At 38.9% G+C, this 19,795-nt stretch overlaps 1 protein-coding gene across 1 annotated transcript in view; it reads right to left on the reverse strand.

Moving 5' to 3' along the window:
- Positions 1–19,795, reverse strand: part of LOC127644727 (neuropilin-1a-like) — a 42,336-nt gene that overhangs the window by 1,755 nt on the left and 20,786 nt on the right. Inside the window, exons 6-16 of the mRNA XM_052128061.1 lie at positions 15,460–15,623; positions 11,752–11,907; positions 11,365–11,509; positions 9,102–9,433; positions 8,491–8,635; positions 8,136–8,303; positions 4,136–4,183; positions 3,103–3,249; positions 2,674–3,005; positions 2,478–2,574; positions 520–564 (exon numbers count right to left, since the gene is read on the reverse strand). Coding sequence (XP_051984021.1) covers positions 520–564; positions 2,478–2,574; positions 2,674–3,005; positions 3,103–3,249; positions 4,136–4,183; positions 8,136–8,303; positions 8,491–8,635; positions 9,102–9,433; positions 11,365–11,509; positions 11,752–11,907; positions 15,460–15,623 — 1,779 coding nt within the window. The remainder of the gene's footprint in view (positions 1–519; positions 565–2,477; positions 2,575–2,673; positions 3,006–3,102; positions 3,250–4,135; positions 4,184–8,135; positions 8,304–8,490; positions 8,636–9,101; positions 9,434–11,364; positions 11,510–11,751; positions 11,908–15,459; positions 15,624–19,795) is intronic.

Below are 19,795 nucleotides of genomic sequence, written 5' to 3' on the forward strand. Positions count from 1 at the left end.
AATCATGATTTCAAGCTCCATTACACTTCCTGGTGCCATCTTGCACTCTGTGCATGTGTCAAGCACTAGTAAGTGTAATCAAGCTTGAAATCATTGCCATGCCGAGAGACTGTAATGGTTAGATGTACAGTGAAACAAAAGAGTTATATTTTGGTCTATTTTCACCCAAAATTGATTGTGTCACTTCAGAAGACATGGATTAAACCACTGCAGTCATATAGATTTATTTTATGCTGCCTATATGTGCTTTTTTGTGCTTCAAAGTTTAGGTCACCATTCACTTGCATTAAATGGACCTACAGAGCTGAGATATTCTTCTAAAAATCTTTGTTTGTGTTCTGCTGAAGAAGAAAGTCATGCACATCTGGGATGGCATGAGGGTGAGTAAATGATGAGAGAATTTTCATTTTTGGCTAAACCATTTCTTTAATGATGTTATATCACAATATTGCAATACAACAAGGTGTATTCCACTGTCTTACAGAGTCTAAACACAAGTTAGTGAAATGTGAGTCTTACTGTTCTCATCAACTTCATTCTCATCAACCTCTGTATCCTCTGGGTCTGAAAACACACACACACACACACACACACACACACACACACACACGCAAAATCAGGGATCAACTCCGTAAATCACGCACGCTAAAAATCACATTCAGAATCTCCATAAATAAACGTATTTTTATTTACGTTATTTGCGATAACATAAATAAACCTTTCGAGATACACCCCCCACCCTGATCAAACGAAGAGATAGTCCCACCCCAGCTCGTGCCACTGGTTGGGTAACTTTGTTGGGGCGGGTCTAAGAGGGTTGCTCAAAACAAACAGAGACATTTTTAAAGTGCTACAGAAAAAAAGTGCAAAAAAAGTGCTTATAGTTTTGATGAGTGACTTACTTATAGATGTCTCTGCATAATAAGCAGGGATACGAGAAAATATTTGAACACAGAAAGTTACATACTTCATCTTTAAGGTTTAGTGATCATAAATGATTCTGTAGTCTTAGTCTCAGTTGAAAAACAGACCGTCCAATGCATATTTTACACAAAAATGGCAAGTGTGCATAGGATTCATTATAAGATGTTTTTAAGATGGTGTCAAGCTATTAATGTTAATGGTTTAAGAAAAGGATGAGAACATTTTTAAGAAATCTTTGGGAGTACAAAATGTTCATAATTTATTTTCCCGTAAGTTCGAAAATAAGCAGAAAATAGTACTTAGAAATAATTTTATTATTAGGAATGTTTCATGAATCAGGCCCCAGGTTTTTATCAGTCAGCCGGGAAGCTTGTGTTTACAAGGTATCGTGTTTCAACAATAAGTGCTTTTGAGGAGGAATTAAACTATACTGTACATCTATGAGTAGAATTGTTTATTCCGTTATATTTGTGAACTAGTGAAGGTTAGCTAGGTAACATTGGCTAATGCCTAACTAGTATAGAATAAGAAAGTACAATTTATTGTACCTGCCTGTTTTTTTTCCCATTTCCCTTTTTGCTTTAAATCAAATGTTGTAATGTTGTGATTCATCTCTGTGATTTCAGGCTTGAAAATGAATGGGGAAAATACTTCTAGAAACAAAGCCCCCGAAAAAGTGGGCTGTCTCTGTTGCAGCCAATAGAGCGCAATAGTCTGGTTCCGGAAGTAAATATTATTATTATTATCATAATGATCATTTTGCAACCTACAAATGAAGAATAAAAAGTAGACAAGCACAGAAGAGACACTTCTTGTTCAAGCACTATTTCTGAGGCTGTATTGAATTATGATGACACACATGACAATTCACCTAATTTCGTTGCATGACATTTGCTACGTATGTAGCATTTACAGCCAGAAATATTAGTTGGAATTAAGCAATGCCAAAATAAAGTAAACCAGTAAAGTTGCGTTCACAATAAATGTAAAACGCAAACTGCTCCGTGGAAATAAAGGGAACTAAACTCTTCCTGAGATGGTCCGAGATCTCAGCATTCTCATTGGTGACAATTCTTGCAAACAGTTTTCAGTTGACTGAGAACAGAGAAGACAAAGTGAAAACTCTATGCATGCCCGTGTTCTGTGAGAAGCACTCACGTTGAACCTCTAAACACAGTAAATCAGACACATGCATCAATGGTTTTTCAAATACTTTTTTGCTTCAATCCAGAGTTGGTTGGTTTGGTTAAGGGCTTAGAACTCTTTAATGAAGGATTTTATAAAATGCTTATAAATGAAATGCTAAACAACACATTATTAGATTTTTTACCATGTGAATTTAATTTTAATTTTAACTTTTTAATATTCACTGATCAGATCAGATGATTTGAAAAGAAGTTGGGATATTTGAGTGTTTACCGCTGTTTCTTCCAATATTAAGGATTTGGGCACTGAAGACACAAGTTTGTTAAGTTTAGCTTGCAGGAATCATCCATTATGCAGGACAAGAGATTGGAAGGTGTCATAAATGAAAGAGGCGGGGCTTAACATACCCATGCATTCATCTGGATCCACTTCGTGCAGTATTTTTATATCGTCTATTGAGATATAACCAGATTCTGTAGGATCCATTTGAGCCTCGATAATCACCTAACACAGAAATTTAGAGAAAGACAGTTATGTCATGCACATATTGATCACAATGTTCCGATCATGAACAGCATATTAAAATGAGGTCATCATTAGTACCTGATAAGATGTGTCAGCACTGGGAATAAGAACTCTTGCTTCCCTCCATCTGCTTTTAATCTGCCCATTTACAAAGCGTATCAGCCTCTCAGTGTCTCTCACCCCCTCTTCCTCTCCTCGGTCTATCCTCTGTTTGATATTAAGTGTTCCTGTGTGTTTCTCAGTGAAGTGGTACCAGAAAGACATGCACAGGTCTGTATCTGGTGCTGTGACGGACAAACTGGCTAGTCTTGGTACATTTCCTTTCCTTGCCATACTTTCTTCTGTTATCGTTTCAATCTTCGTCATAGTGTTGGTGTTGGAAGCAGCGTAAATAAAATTGTGAGGCATCCCTGAAACAGAAAAGGTGCATTGAGGAACTTATAATCAACCTTTATGTAATTTGATTGGTTGTTGAATGGACAAGTGTAAGATCAGGCCAGCTCACACCTGTGTGGTCCAGGTTAGGTAGTTTACGATCAGCATGTTTGCTATTATTTTTTATGTGCCATTCAGCTCCTTCTCCACCGTCTTGACTCCACCCACAGTAGGAGGGGTTATCAGCCCAGCCAAAGTCACAAGCAAACCAGACGTATGCTAAAAAAGAAGGGGGAAAAAACACTGAGCGAAGTCTACCTTCCAAAATAGCGAATTCACATAAACCCACTACAAGGTGCTCAAGTCAGCTATTGTATGTATAGAATATGGTGCTAGACACATTCTATGCTTCTTTGGCTTTAACTTTTGGTAGTTAAAGCTTTGGGCTGGTAAACAAAATGTGTAGGTGATATATGAACTGTACAGTTACTGTTCCCCCTTTACTAATGTGGCCTTAAACAAGGCATTTAAAGGGATCGTTCACCCCAAAATGAAAATGCACTATTAGTCATTAGTTACTTACCCTTATGTTTTTCCAAACCTTGCTTTTTTAATGGTGACTGAAGCTGTACTTCTGCTTAACATCTCCTTTTGTGTTCCATGAAGAAAGAAAGTCATACATGTTTGGAGCAACGTGAGGATGAGTAAATGATGATAGATTTTTCCATTATTGGGTGAACAATCCCACTTTCCCTCAGGTGAGGAATCAAATCTGTTTAGAACAGTTAAGCATTCTCAAAGTAGAGCCTTATTATGCATGTTTCCCTGTTATGTTGCATGTATCCATGTTACTGGTATGTTGCCAGCTGCACAGTGTCATGATGTAGCTGTCATGAAGGGGATGGACAGCTACATCATGTACTTTTGATTTTAAAATTAATGGACTTTCTGCCATTAGTGTGTTTGAAACCTTGAACAAAGCATTGAGATTTGGTAACAACAAGTTCAACAGCTGGAGATTCTGCATTGTAATTCAGATGAACAACACTTGGTGGCAGTAGAGACTTTCTTGTATACTTATATATCATGTATATGTGGGGAAAACCTCCAAAGTAACAAGACCATAAACAGGCCAATGAGAATGGTGTGTGTAGTAGTTTCTCACCAGGTACTGACTCCATCTCCAGAAACGACTGTGCCTCTATAGGGTCATCTGGAACATAAATACAAAATATGCTTTCAAAGATAAAGGGTTTTGAAAAGGGCACTATATGTGTATTTTGTCTAATTACAAGTTCTGCATATTTGTGTCTAAATTAGGATGAGCAGATTATTTTTTTTTTTTAACGTGTCAAACTGGGACATGGTGGTCAAGACAGACAGACAGACAGACAGACAGACAGACAGATAGATAGATAGACAGACAGATAGTACTGGTGTAAATAGCAAATTTAATCACAATATGATGCTGTATCGATTCTCCTAGCCGGTGATCCAATGTTTGTAGATACCTCAAAGTCTGCCGTGATGCCATTTTGCTTTGATTCCATTTAGGAGCCTGCGATGGATATTTATGTGCATATTTTACGCTATCCATGTTTTTTCTTGGCTACAACTTCCACAGTTGTATTGAAAAATTCTGTTACAGTTTAATATGATAAATGATAGTAAGGGTGTTGGGTGATGTGAAGATTTGTGTGACAGGGCGGAGGGTGGTGCCGGGTCGTGATTCCACACACCCGGCCCCTATTCAGGCTAATCAAGCCTCAGAGAGGGATAAAGGCCGACTGGAAGCTGCAGTGTGACAGAGAGAGATTTACGGACAACTGTCCGACACCTTTGTGTGTTTGTCTTTTTGTTTAAGTTGCTTATTAAACTATTATTTATATTGTCAAGCCAGTTCTCACCTCCTCCTTTCCATGAATCCCTTTACACTGGTGCTGAAATCCGGGAAGGAGGAGGGATGCACCGTAGTAGAGTCCTCGCCACTACCATCCACCCCAATGGAGCAGCTGCGGCCATCCACTGGAGGACGGAGGAGCCCGGCCATCTGTAAGCGGAGGAATGGCCGCCAACCGGGAGGGGAGGAGGGGCTCCCAACCAACTGGCTGGAGCTGTTACTGGTGCCAGGGGCATGGGAGATGCGGCGGGGCGTTCCGTCCACCCGGGGCCGGAGGACTGTGTCCGATCCGTCTGGGGAGGCGTGGCTGTTGTCCATTAGAGGGTGGAGGAGTGGCCGACGACCAAGCTACAGCGTATCGGAGAACCGGTGAGTAAGTGTTTTTTTTCTCTCTCTCTCTTCCACTGCTGCTCCGTGTTGGCATTTCCCTCTCTTTTTTTAAATGTTTTGTTAATTTGGCACGATCGGCGTGTAGGTGCCACACTTAACAAACTTATCAAACACACTAGGTGTAGGTGTTTCCCTCCCTTTGTCCCCTCCCTCATCCAGGTAGACAGGGATAACCTGCCGGTATCTGTAGTTCATGTTTTGTGAATCTGAAATTTCACATGAACACAGTAAGTGTGTAGTAAATATGGTCTTTATCCTTCTGACTTCCTTTTTTCGTGCTTACACTTTTGGCACAGTTTTTTTCACATCTGAAACCTACAATCAGCGATAAACAAGCAAAGAATTAATGTCAAGAACAGCTAAACAGATTGACCGTGTAGAATCAGTCTGTATGTGTAAAATAAACTAGTGCCAAAAGTGTAAGCACGAAAAAAGGAAGTCAGAAGAATTTACTAGACCACATTTACTTCATGTTAATATGAAATTGCAAATTCACAACACATGGCATTAAAAAGTTGCTAATATTTTTCTCTTACACTTGCAACTTGATATACACATTTACAAAACCGTCTGTGCACATGCAATTTATTTTTATGCTTGCAGTTTAATTTCCGCTTTCACAAATCTTACACTGGTCATGCAAACTTTTCTATCATGCTTGTAACTTCATTTATGCTGTTACAAATCTTACACTGTGCTTGCAAATCATTTAGGCACTATTTTACCTTCATAGAAAAGTCTTGTAATTGATGTGGGTGCAGGGCAGGTGTTTTCTCTTTCCCTCATCAGCGCTGTCAACATGTGACAATGTTAAATTGCTCATGTAGAATTAAAATGTGCCTCACGATATAGAGGAAATATATTCCTGTTCCATATGATCTTTGTGTGTGGTGTCTAAAAGTTTATTTTGAGGCAATTTGGTCAAATTCTATTTTTTATGTTGCAAATTTATGAAGCTAATGAAATTAACACATTTATTTTGAGACAGAATACTTATTTATCATTTTCAGTTTTGTTTAAGGTCATTAACATTTGTATATAACTGTCCAATAAGTGAAAGGATAGTATTTGGGGTTGCAAATTTTTTTCTTTAGATTTGTTATGAAAAATGTTCAAAGTGGGCTCACATTGACTCATCCAATCATAATAGAGATTAGTTTGTTTATATAATACTTGATATGTAATAAAATGCCAAATGTGTTAGAAATTAACAGGAAATGATTGACTTTTTTACATTTATGCATTTGGCAGACGCTTTTATCCAAAGCGACTTACAGTGCAATTATTACAGGGACAATCCCCCCGGAGCAACCTGGAGTCAAGTGCCTTGCTCAAGGGCACAATGGTGGTGGCTGTGGGGTTTGAACCAAGGACCTTCTGATTAACAGCCCTGTGCTTTAGCCACTACGCCACCACCACTCCAACTTTTTCTGAAGTAGTCTTAATTTGTTACTCAAAAAAGCATCTTGCTGTCTCAAAATTATTAGCATTAGTTGACAAATTGTGCCCAATAACTCTTTAATATCACTTTAAACCCCCTAGGGACCTTTTACCCCAAGTGAGAGAGCCTTTTACCCCAAGTTTGGTTTGAAAGGTGTCAAGCTCCAAAAAGTATGTTGTATTTCATTTTATAGTATGTTCCATCTAACTTGTAAATTTTTTTAAGTAACCCAAAAAACGCAACACGTGACAAAATTTTTACCCACAACTGCATTTTCAAAATAGCCCAATCGGTCAGGAAAACCGCAAACCTGGCAAAACTGATCATAAGGTTGCTGCATAGTCTGACGGAAATGCATACGGAAGTGGCTGGCATGAGAATATCAAAATAAAGGTGCATCTTAAAAAAATAACCATTAACATTTACACGTTGAATCGATGACATTGTCTCGTTGGTGACTTGATCGAGGCATTGATCCAGATCGATGGATCGTTACACCGTAGATAGATAGATAGATAGACAGATAGATAGATTGACAGCTAATTAAAAGAAAGAAAGAAAAGAAAGGAAGGGCCTATATAACAGGAACATCTAGTTGCTGTAGTCCACATGTGCATTTGTTTGTTTGTGTAATCTGATAGGTCATAATGTGCTTCTTTGTATGTGCGTTTAACCTATGGGTTGTAGCATGTCACTGTTTTGCTGTGTGTATGTAACCTGCTGGGTCGTAGTTGGTCACTGTTTAACTGTGTGGGTGTTTGTGTTTTGTAACCTTTTGGGTCGCCGTCTGCAACTGCTTTGCTGTGTGAAAGTTTGAGTGTAGATCAGATTTTTCTATCTTTGTGAGGACCAAAGGTCTCCAAGTAAAAGTCAAAGCGTTTACATGGTGGAGACATCCAAACGGTCCCCAGGACAAAATAGCTTAATAAATGTACTAAATGTCTTAGTTAAAATCTAAAAATGGCAGAATATTTCCTTAAGGGGTAGATTTAGCAGTAGTGTTATGGTATACTGTAGATAGAATTTAGGTGTATAGATAGGGATTCACATAAAAGTATTGTGAATAATTTTTTCTATGTTAAAAATATGTTCTCCTATCCTATCTTAATATGCAGAGACTAAAATAAATTATAAGTCATAATTTGTAAGAAAAAGAGTAAACAATGTGGCTCAAAACATTTCACTGTTTGTTTGAGCATCCCGACCAGCCCAACACAAGCACATTGGCTAAACCTAAGGTGTGAGTTTGGGGTGGGGCTATCAGTTAGGCTGAACAATGGAAGCCAGTGGGAGTATTTGGGAAACCTTTCTAAACAGTCATTATGTAACCCTAGTGGCACGGAAATTGCACTCTTCATTTTTTAAATAAAAACAATGGAAATCAATGGCAAATCTCCAACATGATGTGAAAAAGTGTGAATGAGCATGTGTAACCTGTTAGTTCATAGTCTGTATCTGGATCACTATGGCAGTTGCCACCATCTTCACAACCCTCTGTTGTCATTGGAATGATGGTAGTTGTTGGAATATTCCCTGAAATATTAGTGATGGCAGCTGCTGTAGTTTCCATAGTGGTGGTGAAGGGAAGAGGTGTTGTGGGTTCTGAAGAGAGAGAAAAAAGAGAAATGTATAAGAAAAAGAAAATCAGAGAATTAAGGAAAGAGATTAAGTAACCAAAGATGCAATGATAGTTTCTACACAATTTTAATAATCACATGTATTTGGATTAGGCATCCTGAGAACTGAGGTATTCTAAGCTCTGTGATTGGTCGGTTTGGATGTCACTCACCATAGAGATCACACCCCAGAATCTCCAGCCTTAGCCCCATGCCATCAGTAGTGCCACGCTCAGGATATAAACGAAGGAAACGCATTACCACTGGTTGAAACGTACGCATTTCTGGTGTGTCGTGGTTCTGATTACCCCCAAACACCTACAGACAAGGAAAAGTAGAGATTGTTAGAATTTCTTTGTATTTTTGCAGTTACAGTACTTTAACAAATTAAAGAGAAACAGCAAGTTTTGTTTGGTTTGACTTCTTTTTGATTTTAAATGTGAAGTATATAATTGTATTGCCTCTTGTGACACCAAATGGCATTGCAAAAATTATTATTTCTACACAGGTTTCCCAAACACTCCCCCATCTTCCATTGGACGAACAAACAGGAAGCCCTGCCCCAAACATTCACAATTGGTTGAGCCAGTGTTGTTGGGATGCTCAAACAAACAGAGGCAGGTTTTGATGGCACAACAGAGCCACAGAATTACACTTTTCTGGAAATCAACTTATGAACAGCTTACATTTACATGTAGTAAAAAATTATTTTAACATTGAAAATCTTACACACTTCCCCTTTAAGAATATTTTTGTTCACATGGAATTTCTCTCACATTCTCACCTTTACTTTGTTGCTATTCTCCTCTTGGATGTAGGCCCAGTCTGTTCCATTTGTGCTGTATGTAACTCTAAAGCGTCTGATGAAAATATTCGCATCTCTGTATTTCCCTCCCTGCAGGATGAGTCCCGTTACCATCCGCTGGGCTCCCAGATCTAATTCCAGTGACTGGTTCTTGCCCAGATTCTGCGGGTGAGCAACCACCCAACCCGTCCGCCCAGTCAGCAGGCGGGCCTGTTCAGGGAGCCAGCCCCTCTCTGCCGACGGCCACACTGAGATTTGAGAGTCAGAGATCTGACCCGATACCATTCCCAACATACTGGAGCATGGAGCATCTGAGAGAGAGGAAGGGAGATTATAAGAGATCCTCATGAAAGGAGCAATAATATTGTGAACCACAGGAAACAGACAGGCCATTTCCTGTCTGACTTTGGTTGTCAGAAATAGTGAGGATTTATTAAAATAAACACACACAGATCCTCTTCATGTCTGTATTAGGTGTCAGTCAATAATATACACTGTAAGGGGAGTCATCATGTAATGGTCACACACTGAGTAAGAGGCCAGGCCAGAGTTAAACTTATACCCACAGAGGGAGTAAATCGGTAAGCATTAATGAGGTAGTTCAACCAAATATTAAAATGTTCTCGACACAAACACAACATTTAACAGCATATGATACTATTAAATACATGCAAGAGGCAATTCAATCTCTGTGCATTTTCTTCTCCTCCTTCCTCTATGGGGCTGAGTGTGCTATGCTTCAGTTTGTAATTTGTAAGATATTCCTGCATACATTATGAATGCACCAGGTTTGAAAGTGCGGACATGTAAACAAGGTTTAAAAGCTAGGACTGAGTGTGAGGCTTTCAGTAAATAATGCCTTAAAGGAACAGTTCACCCAAAATGTAAAATTCTCTCATCATTTACTCATCCTCATGCAATCTAAGATGCTAATTACTTTCTTTCTTCTGCAGAACACAAACAAAGATTTTTAGAAGAATTTGTCAGCTCTGTGGGTCCATACAATACAAGTTAATGGTGACCAAAATGTCAAAGCTCCAAAAAGCACATAAAGGTGGTATAAAGGTAATCCATAAAACTCCAGTGGTTTAATCATTGACTTATGAATATAACCAATCAGTTTTGGGTGAAAATAGACCAAAATGTAACATCTTTTTAACGAAAAATTTTGACATCAGCAGTCTCCATAGCGATCATGATTTTAAGCACAATTAGAATTCCTTGCACCATCTAGCGCTCTGCACATGCGTCAACCACTAGGAAATGTAATCAAGCTTAAAATTATTATCATGAAAAGAGACTGCAATGGCAAGATGTACAGTGAAAAGGGGGTTATATTTTGGTCTTTTCTCGACCAAAATCAGTTAGGTCGCTTCTGTAGATATAGATTAACCACTGGAGTTTTATGGATTAATTTTATGCTGCCTGTGAACAGGTTCGTTGAGCAATGGAGGAGTCAGGAGACAGCGAAGGAGGTTTGAAATCAGCATGAACATACGACGGTCACCGCCGTAGAAATGTAAATATACACAAAACAATAACACACTCCATCTGTGGAGCTCTCTGGATCCACTCTCTCTCCCCCTATCGACACTTGGCATCCCTTTTAAATGTCTCTCTCCGTATCACTACAACAAGACACAGGTGTTAGAGATAATTACAAACCAGGTGACAAACCTTACCGCTCTCTCTCTCCCGCAGACTGACACACGACCACGCCCCCCATGCCACACTGCCTTTATGTGCTTTTTGGTGCTTCAAAGTTTTGGTCACCATTCACTTACATTGTATGGATCTACAGAGCTGAGATATTCTCCTAAAAACTTTGTGTTTTGCAGAAGAAATAAAGTCATAGACATCTGGGAAGGCATGAGTGTGAGTAAACGAAGATAGAATTTTTGGGTTAACTAACCCTTTAAATTTCAGGTCTGTTCCACATACAAAACTCTTGTATGGCTTTATTAGTTATATGGACTACTTTTTGTCCTTTTTGGAGTTTGACACCTGCAGTTACAATCCACTTTTACTGTTTGGAAAAGAGCAGCCTGGATGTTCTGCTTATAAATCGTCTTTTGTGTCCCACGGGTACAAATGATCCATTTTAGTGATCTGTTTCACAGAATGTGAAATGCACAGAATAGTAAAATACAATCTGATGATTAAACACCATAAACCAAAGCAAACACCAGCTGGGATTTCAGTGAGACATAATTGCTGAATCTCTTTTAGGAGGGAGGGATACCTGATATTTTGCAGCCATACACCTCAAAACGCATGCAGATGCCCTGTTCCCAGGTCAAAGGTCGTATACGTAGGTAACGGGTAAGGGTGGGTTTGGGCAGTCTGGCATGTACCTCATCTATGGGATTTTGATTTCCATGGAACACCTGAGAAAAAGAGAGATGACACATATATCACTGTTCTCTCCTTGTCAATACTATTTAATCTCAATTTTCAATTTATTACATTTTGAAGTGCATTTATGATGTAACTGATTTCACAGAATGTTTCCAAGGCATCAAATAACAGAAAAAGGTGCCAGTAATACTATGTAAAAAATGACCATAAAATAGAATATATATGTAATAAGTAATGATAAAACAGTACATAAAATAAAATAAAATCTCACCATCTGTTTGTTTTTGTCTTTCAGGGTGATCCAGTCTTCTCCATTCGAGCTCACGCTGATCTTGTATGTTTTGACATAGTACGCTTTTTTAGTTTCCTTTGATATGGCACCTTGTGTTCCTATGGCTGTCACATACCGCAAGAAACCCAAATCCACCTAAGAGAAACAGATTTTGAGAAAAATCATGAGAATTTTCTGTAGAGTGTGTATGTACTGTACGTGTGTGTGTGTGTGTGTGTGTGTGTGTGTGTGTGTGTTTGCTGATGTGTTGTTTTGCAGTTGAACAGAACTGTGGTATGTTCATAACAGCACACTACCATACTATTCTTTTTCTTTTATTTGCCAAAATGTGCAATATAAAACTGGAGGACACCGCAATGCAATGTGCACAAATTGACCGTAATTTACAAGTGTGATAAATGAACAGGATGTAAAGCAAACTGTGATGTTTAACATCTCCTTCTTAGCTCATTACTTGATTGGAATACCAAAGGTTCACACAAAATTAGATTTAAAATGTGAAATAACTGTTTACTTCTGAGATAACGTCTTTACACTACTCATGGAATTAAATGTGTAATGTAGTAAGTTTGTGGGACAACAATGTAGCATTCTACAGTTTAAAAATGTTAGCTTGAATACCTCATAATGTTTCACAAACTATTTTTAAATAATAGGCACCATTATACAATATATATACATAGTCTGATTCACTCTTAGACCTTAGGTATGATCTGAATGTGGGTGAAGTCTGTTGTCTGGACAGGGTAAATAAAGAACGCCTATGCCTAATCACCAACCAACCAATCTGACACATCGTTCTGAACTCTTTTCCAGTATGTGTGGGCCTCTGCATGGTCCTAATGGACATTATTCTCAACAACTGGCCTATTAAATCAAACATATACACAGATACACTGTATATGATGGAACACAGACAACTCTGTGGATGGAGAATTGTAGGAACATCTATCACTGACTGATACTGTGTTCCAACTCTGAGGAAAGCACACTTCCTTTCCTCCTTAATAATTGCAAGAAGACTGCTCTAAGAGACTAGAGCGGACCTTAAATCAGAAATAACGATCGTAAAAACTTTAAAATGCCCGACTGCCTGCTTATAGATCCTGAAATTTCAACACAAACTGTGGATCAGGATGACAAATCATGTTGAAGGGTAGAGCTTGCCAGCATTAAATCAAGAATGTCACTTATTGTCTCTCTCTCCCTCTCAAGTGCGTGCGTGACTCTTGAAATAAATTAAACTCAACTGACGCAACAGAAGTGTGCATAAATAGCCTATTGAGAGAGTTTGGCTCAATACAAGCATTTCTGGCACTAGAGTTCACATCTCTCTCCCATTGATTTCCACCCAAGTCTCACTGAGCAGATTGCACTGAAAATGCATGACTGCCATCCTCTCTCTCTCTCTCTCTGCTCAAACACTGCACAGAAAGGTATTGTAAGGGTAATTGCTTTTCAATATTGTGCCCTATCAGAAACAGTTGAGCTGCCAACTGGAGCCAGCCACTGTTAGCAAGCTCAACAAGTGTTAACGACCCTTTACGAGGAAACAATGGCATGACAGAAAGAGACTCCCCTCCTCAAATACCAGAATCACACAGGACTAGAGACAAATATGGGCAGTCTTATATAGGTTTTTATGTGAGAGTGAGAAGAAAATAGGGTAAGCAGGAAAGGGAAGAGGAATAAGGAAAAATTAAAAATGAAGACAGTACTCAGTTAATCTTCATGTTGCTTTGGCTTTTTAAGGGTTAGTTTTCAAAATGAAAATTCTGTCATAATTTACTCACCCTCATATCATTCAAAACCTGTGTGACTCACCTTTCACTTTCATTGCATCTTTTTCCACACAGTGAATATGAATGGTGACAGGGTTTCAGTGGAATGTTTGGGGGTGAGTCAATTATGACAGAATGTTCCTTTCTAGGTGAGAGATCCCTTTAAGACGGTTCCCAGACTGGGCCAAGAAAAGACAAAACTGCCCCCGGACATGGATCACTTGTTTGAAGACAGGACTGTGAAGGCTTTGGACAGGGAGGCCAGATGGTTTGAGGGAGAACAGAAAGAGTCCATGGAAGTGAAACTGAAACAGCCATCTCTGAACAAGACTGTGACATTGCATGTCAGATACAGACCTTTCATCTTGAATGTCAGGCTGCTCTTTTCCTTATAATGAATGTGGATGGGCCAGTGGCTGTCAAGCCCCAAAATTGAAAAAAAGAAGTCCATAATGCTCGTGCATTATGTTCTAAGCCTACTAAAATCGTATGTTGTGTTTGACAAAAAATGTAAAATATACACGTTCCAAGCGACACGAGGATGAGTAAATGATGCCTTTTTTTAGTCAACCTTTTCACTTTTTGAGTGAACTGTCACTTTACAGGAATGTTCCGGGTTCAATTGAAGTCAAGCTCATAACTGATTATTTACCACAGAAACGATTTCGACATGTCCCTTGCTTTTTGAAAAAGACGCAAAAGTCATGGTTACAGTAAGGCACTTACAATGGAAGTTAAATGATTTTCGTGTGATAACATCACGTACTAACCTTATTTGTGTAAAGATCTAGCCAATATTCCAAATTTGTTGTCATGACGACTGAACGCTGGGTAAACCCAGTAATCCAGCAAGTGCTTTTATCAAACTAAAATAATGTAGAACAGAGATTTGATCACACTAAAATAATGTAACCCATATCATATTCATGTGCTGTGGCTATAGTTTTGAAACACTGTGTATTTGAATGTTTATGGACTGCCCCATTCAATTCCATTGGAAGTGCCTTACAGCAACCACAATTTTTGCTTTATTTTTTATTTTTTTAAATAAACAAGAGACCAATCAAAATACTTTTCTGTGGTAATTATCATTATGCCACAAAGGCTGTTGATTGGGCAACTAGTGTTGGACCCGGGAACATTCCTTTAAATGGTGTGGAATTTCCACCATTGAAATGACTTCAATACAGATACACTATAATAAATAATTCAAGACAGTCTGTGAAAATACTATAATCAAATGTTTTCTTATTTTTGGACTTTATAGGGAATAATTTAATTAAACATAAATGTGTCTTAAACCTTGGAGGTAAAGAACTCCATATTCACAATGGCCAAAAACATTTAAATACAAGTTTACTTCTCATGAACTCCTGCTAGTAAAAAATAAATCTGTTCTGTTAAAATTTCTGCTTGAACATCTCTCTCTCTCTCTCTCTCTCTCTCTCTCTCTCTCTCTCTCTCTCTCTCTCTCTCTCTCGTGTGTCAGAATGAAATGTGTTTTCCAGATGTGTGTCTGCTTTCCTGGTAACATCAGAAATGTTGGCGTACTGTCAGGGTAAAGGCCGTCTATGGTTGCTCCATAAATGTCCTCATTGAGGAAGGAAACCCTTCCTGCGTTTACTGTTGTGAGCATGTCAATCAAATCCATTCTACAAATAAAGACTCATGCAAACCTCTAGTGAATATGTGTCAGTGAGTTTTCTCATTAGAGCTGTCTGAAGTTACCTGAAGTTAAGGCCAGATACAAGATCCCACTCACAACTATCCAGCACTGCATTATTAAATATTTAGGCTAGTACCATGTCTGTATGTGCATGTATGTCTTTGCCTTTCCACATGTAAAGATCAGATACTGTATTTTCCTGTTAAATGAAATGGCCTTGGTCTATAAATACATGTGTACCTGTATCCACTCTCTGGTGGAGTCTTCTGACGGCGTCCAGCCGTTTTCAGGGTAATGCAGTCTGGAGCGCAGCGGAGACCAGCTGGGATTATACTGGGATGATGCAGTGATTCTATCATCTGTGATATCACCAGTCTTCATCCCTAAAGGAGACATACACTCACCTACACACACACACACACACACACACACACACACACACACACACACACACACACACACACACACACACACACACACACACACACACACACACACACACACACACACACAGATAATGTTTTAATAATATGTCAGCATCTTTTGAAATAATAAACGGCACACAACGTTTTACATTTGTATTTATAGATTACCATTTAGAGGTAAACATGTGAGTGTGAGTTAGATCTGCTCTCTTTTCTCAACAGGAAGTAACCATTTGTCTTTCATGTTTGGCCCCAAACTCTTGACCCTTAATGTTACCAACCTGCCCTGTATGGCACTGGGATATGGATGAATTATAAGCTATAAACCTCACTGCACTTTATTACACACCTGAACTCACACACATACAGTTTTATGATGTGAGGCTGAGTTGAGTTCAGGTCTCAAAGGATCTTGGTTGTTCTGTCATCAAGCACATTATTGCTACATTATTGCTAACAGTCTCAGTTAGAGTGTATCTCTATGAAAACCTGATAGATGGATTTAATAAAAGCCTCAGACTCAATGAGCAGAGACAGCAGACATATCAGAAGAGTTTATTTTCATCCTCATCTTTGATTTTCCCACATTATATTTATTACACATTTTGTTAAAAAAAAAAAAGCCAATTATTTAAATTTTTAATAAAATGAAAATTCTAATTTTCCTTCTTTTTTTAAAATGAAAGAGTTTGATGTTCGACATTAACTTTCGGAAGTCAAAGCTAGTCCATCTAGACCATAAACTGAAACTAAGCTGCAGTGATGTTCAATTAACTTATTTCCGCCCACAATTACACATTAACAACTGTCTGAAACAGTAATCCTGAAATGTGTAAACGTTAGCCAATAATTACAGTGGTCATTTAAATTTAGGAGTCTTAAAGAACAGTAGCAAAGTAGGCTATTTAATTATAAAGCCATCTTCACTCTACAAAGGTGGCACAGAAGCTGCATCTGAAGTGGCATTTAAGTGTATTTACATAGACTGCTCAGAGGTGCCATAAAAAGTTATTTCTCTTCTTAAGCTTAAGAAATATGATATAGTGTTTCTTCAAGAAATGCACCTTTCCCTGCAGTAAGCTGAAAATTTGGAAAGATATGGGGTGGGCATTTTTTTTTTATAGTGCTGGCTCGGGTAAGAGCATGGGAGTCATTACACTGATAAGTAAACATCTACAATTCAAATGTCTCAAACAGAGTAAAGATAAATTAGGAAGAGTAATTATTGTTTTAGCTGAAATACAGGGACAAAGTCTTATTTTGCCGAATATTTATGTACCTAACGTTGATGATCGGGGCTTTTTTATAGATCTTGAAGGGATGTTGCATGCTGCTGGCACCCCTCATGATATAATATTGGGAGATGGCGGGAGGTGGGGCACATAAGCTTTTGTTTTACGCAGATGATATTTTATTATTTGTCTCCAACCCTACTACATCTATGCCTTGCCTGCACAGAATTATTAATATATTTTATAAATTCTCAGGATACAGAGATAATTGGTCTAAATCCGAAGCATTGGCTCCGACAGCATGCTGCCCGGTAACACATTTTCAGCCTTCCAGTGGCCTCAACAGGGCATTAAGTATTTGGGTGTTTTATTCCCAGCAAATTTGTGTGATTAAGTTAGAGTTAATTTCAAGCGATGTGTGCAGGTAGGCTTCGTCAAATGTCTCTATGATTGGGAAGGTTAATGTTATTAAAATGAATTGTATTGTAAAATTCATCTACCTGCTACAATCTCTCCCTATAGATGTCCCCCTCACTTATCTAAAGCATTTTGATATCACAGCAAAGTCCTTCATTTGGAATGGTAAACGTCCCAGATTACATTTCAGTAAGTTTTTCAGGTATTTACAGCTGCGCCACCTGCTCTGTACTATTTTTTGGAGTAGCATACACCCCCCTAAAGCTGCAGATACTCTGGGAGTGGTGATTACTGCTTTTGGAAATGGTCATGAGACATCAGTGTATTACTCCCTGCTAATTCAGAGTCTGGGGGACAGAGCTTCAACTTCTCTCAAGAGATTATTGGAGAAAGATTTCAACTTGGTATTGGTGGAGGGAGGGTGGGCTAGGATTCTAAAAAACATCAAGTCTACATCTAGAGATGCAAGGCTGCATCTTATGCAATTTAAGATTTTACATTGATTCTATTGGACATCCTCTAGATTGTATAGGCTTGGTCTGAAAGACACACCCACCTGCTGGTGATGCCAATCAGAAGATGGAGACACAACTCAAGAATCTTGATTAAAGGTTCAGAGTTTTATGTGTGACATATTGGGGACTCAAATTTGATTTTGCCCCAGACTCTGTATTTTAGGCGATGGGGCAGTCATTAATATAGGGGATTAATACATAACAAATTGGGTCCTAGCCAGTGTTATGATTGGTAGACAGATTGTTCTAAGGGGATGGAATTCAGCTGGAGTGCCCTCATTTCAAGAGTGGTGCACAGGGATGGGGAGGGTGGCGGCAATCAAGGAAATGTCATATAGAAGTCTGGGGAAATTAGATTCATTTGATGGGAAATGGGGCAGCTATTTGGCCATCTATTTGGCCATCAGGGATTGGGAGGAGTAATAGTGGGGGTTAAATGTTGATTCTGTGAATATATGTTTTGCTTTTTTTATCAGAAAATAAATATGAGGATGCTCAAGTCCTCATGTGACTAACTAATGTGACATTAAAGGGGTCATGACATGAGAAACCAAATTTGCCTTGATCTTTTGGTATATAAGAAGTCTTTGTATCATTAAAACGTCCTGCAAGTTTAATATTTTAAGACGTCCTCCCCATTCTAAACGAATCATTTATTTAATCAAGCTCAAAATACAGCTCGTTCTGGATTCATGGTTAGAAGTGACGTGACGGTTAGAAGTGACGTACCAGCGTTTGCATATGACCGCCTCCAGCACAAGATAACTACGCTTTAAGCGCAAGACAACTACGCTCATTTCATATCGCCGTGCGCCTCATAAGTGTTCAGTCGATGGACAGCAAGCTCTTACAGAGACTACTTGTGCACAGGAAAATTACGATGCCACACAGATGTGCTGTTCCTGGCTGTGGTCAAACAAAACCTCTGAATAAGCTGCCGAAAGATCCAGACGTCAGGGAAAAATGGATGCAGTTTATTTTTTGCGGACGTCCCAGTCAAGGCAGTGTTAACTTAAGCGTTTGTTCTGTACATTTTAAGGATGACTGTTTTGAGAACAAATCTCAATATGATGCTGGCTTTGCCAGAAAACTGTTGCTCAAAGATAAGTCCGTGCCGACTATTCTGGGAACAACGACGACGCAAACTGTAAGTAATCTATTTTAAACTTTAAACTACTTTTTAAAGCGCAATTTCATTCATTATGAATAATCACAGTGTTTTTACTTAGTTTACTTGCATATTGTTGTAACATTTGAATAACGAGGCTGACGAGGAGATGCGGATCCAAACGCAGTTTGAGTTTATTTAATCAGAAAATACCAAATGAACAAAAGAACAACCCACGATGGGGAAAAGAAACATAAACTAGTTAAGGTAACCACGGTAGAGACAAACAGGGAACAAGGGAGAGAAGCACACATCAGGCTAACATCAAACAACGATCGACGAAGACTGAACAAAGACACGGGGTATAAATACACAAACATGGGAAAAGGGGCCAATGAAAGAACAGAACTCAAACAAGATAACAAGGTGATTAACAGAAACCAAAGGCAAATTAACAAGGGCAGGTGCAAACAATGAACAGTGAACACAAGACGCTAACAGAGGACTATGGAGTTAAATAAGGGACTAAAGTGAAAACTAAGGGATACCAAAAGTGACAGAATACAAACAAAGGGTAACAGAGGGACAAGACAGGGTAACCGTTACATAGCCCCCCCCTTAAGGATCGGATACCAGACGATCCTTAATAACACACCACAAAAGACAAAAATCCATAAAAACAACATGAGGGCAACAGGGGCAAACAGACAGTACAAGTGGGCACATGGGCAGACAGGCAGACCAGGGGGGAACACTGGGCAGGCAGGAAGTCCGGGGGGCACAGAGGGCAAGACAGGCAGGTCCGGGAGGTGCCAGGGGCAGATAGGAAGTCCGGGGGGGGGGAAATGAGACAGTCCAAGAGGGCACGAATGGAGATGA

The sequence above is a fragment of the Xyrauchen texanus genome, chromosome 6 (genome assembly GCF_025860055.1).
Source record: "Xyrauchen texanus isolate HMW12.3.18 chromosome 6, RBS_HiC_50CHRs, whole genome shotgun sequence".
Lineage (NCBI taxonomy): Eukaryota > Metazoa > Chordata > Actinopteri > Cypriniformes > Catostomidae > Xyrauchen > Xyrauchen texanus.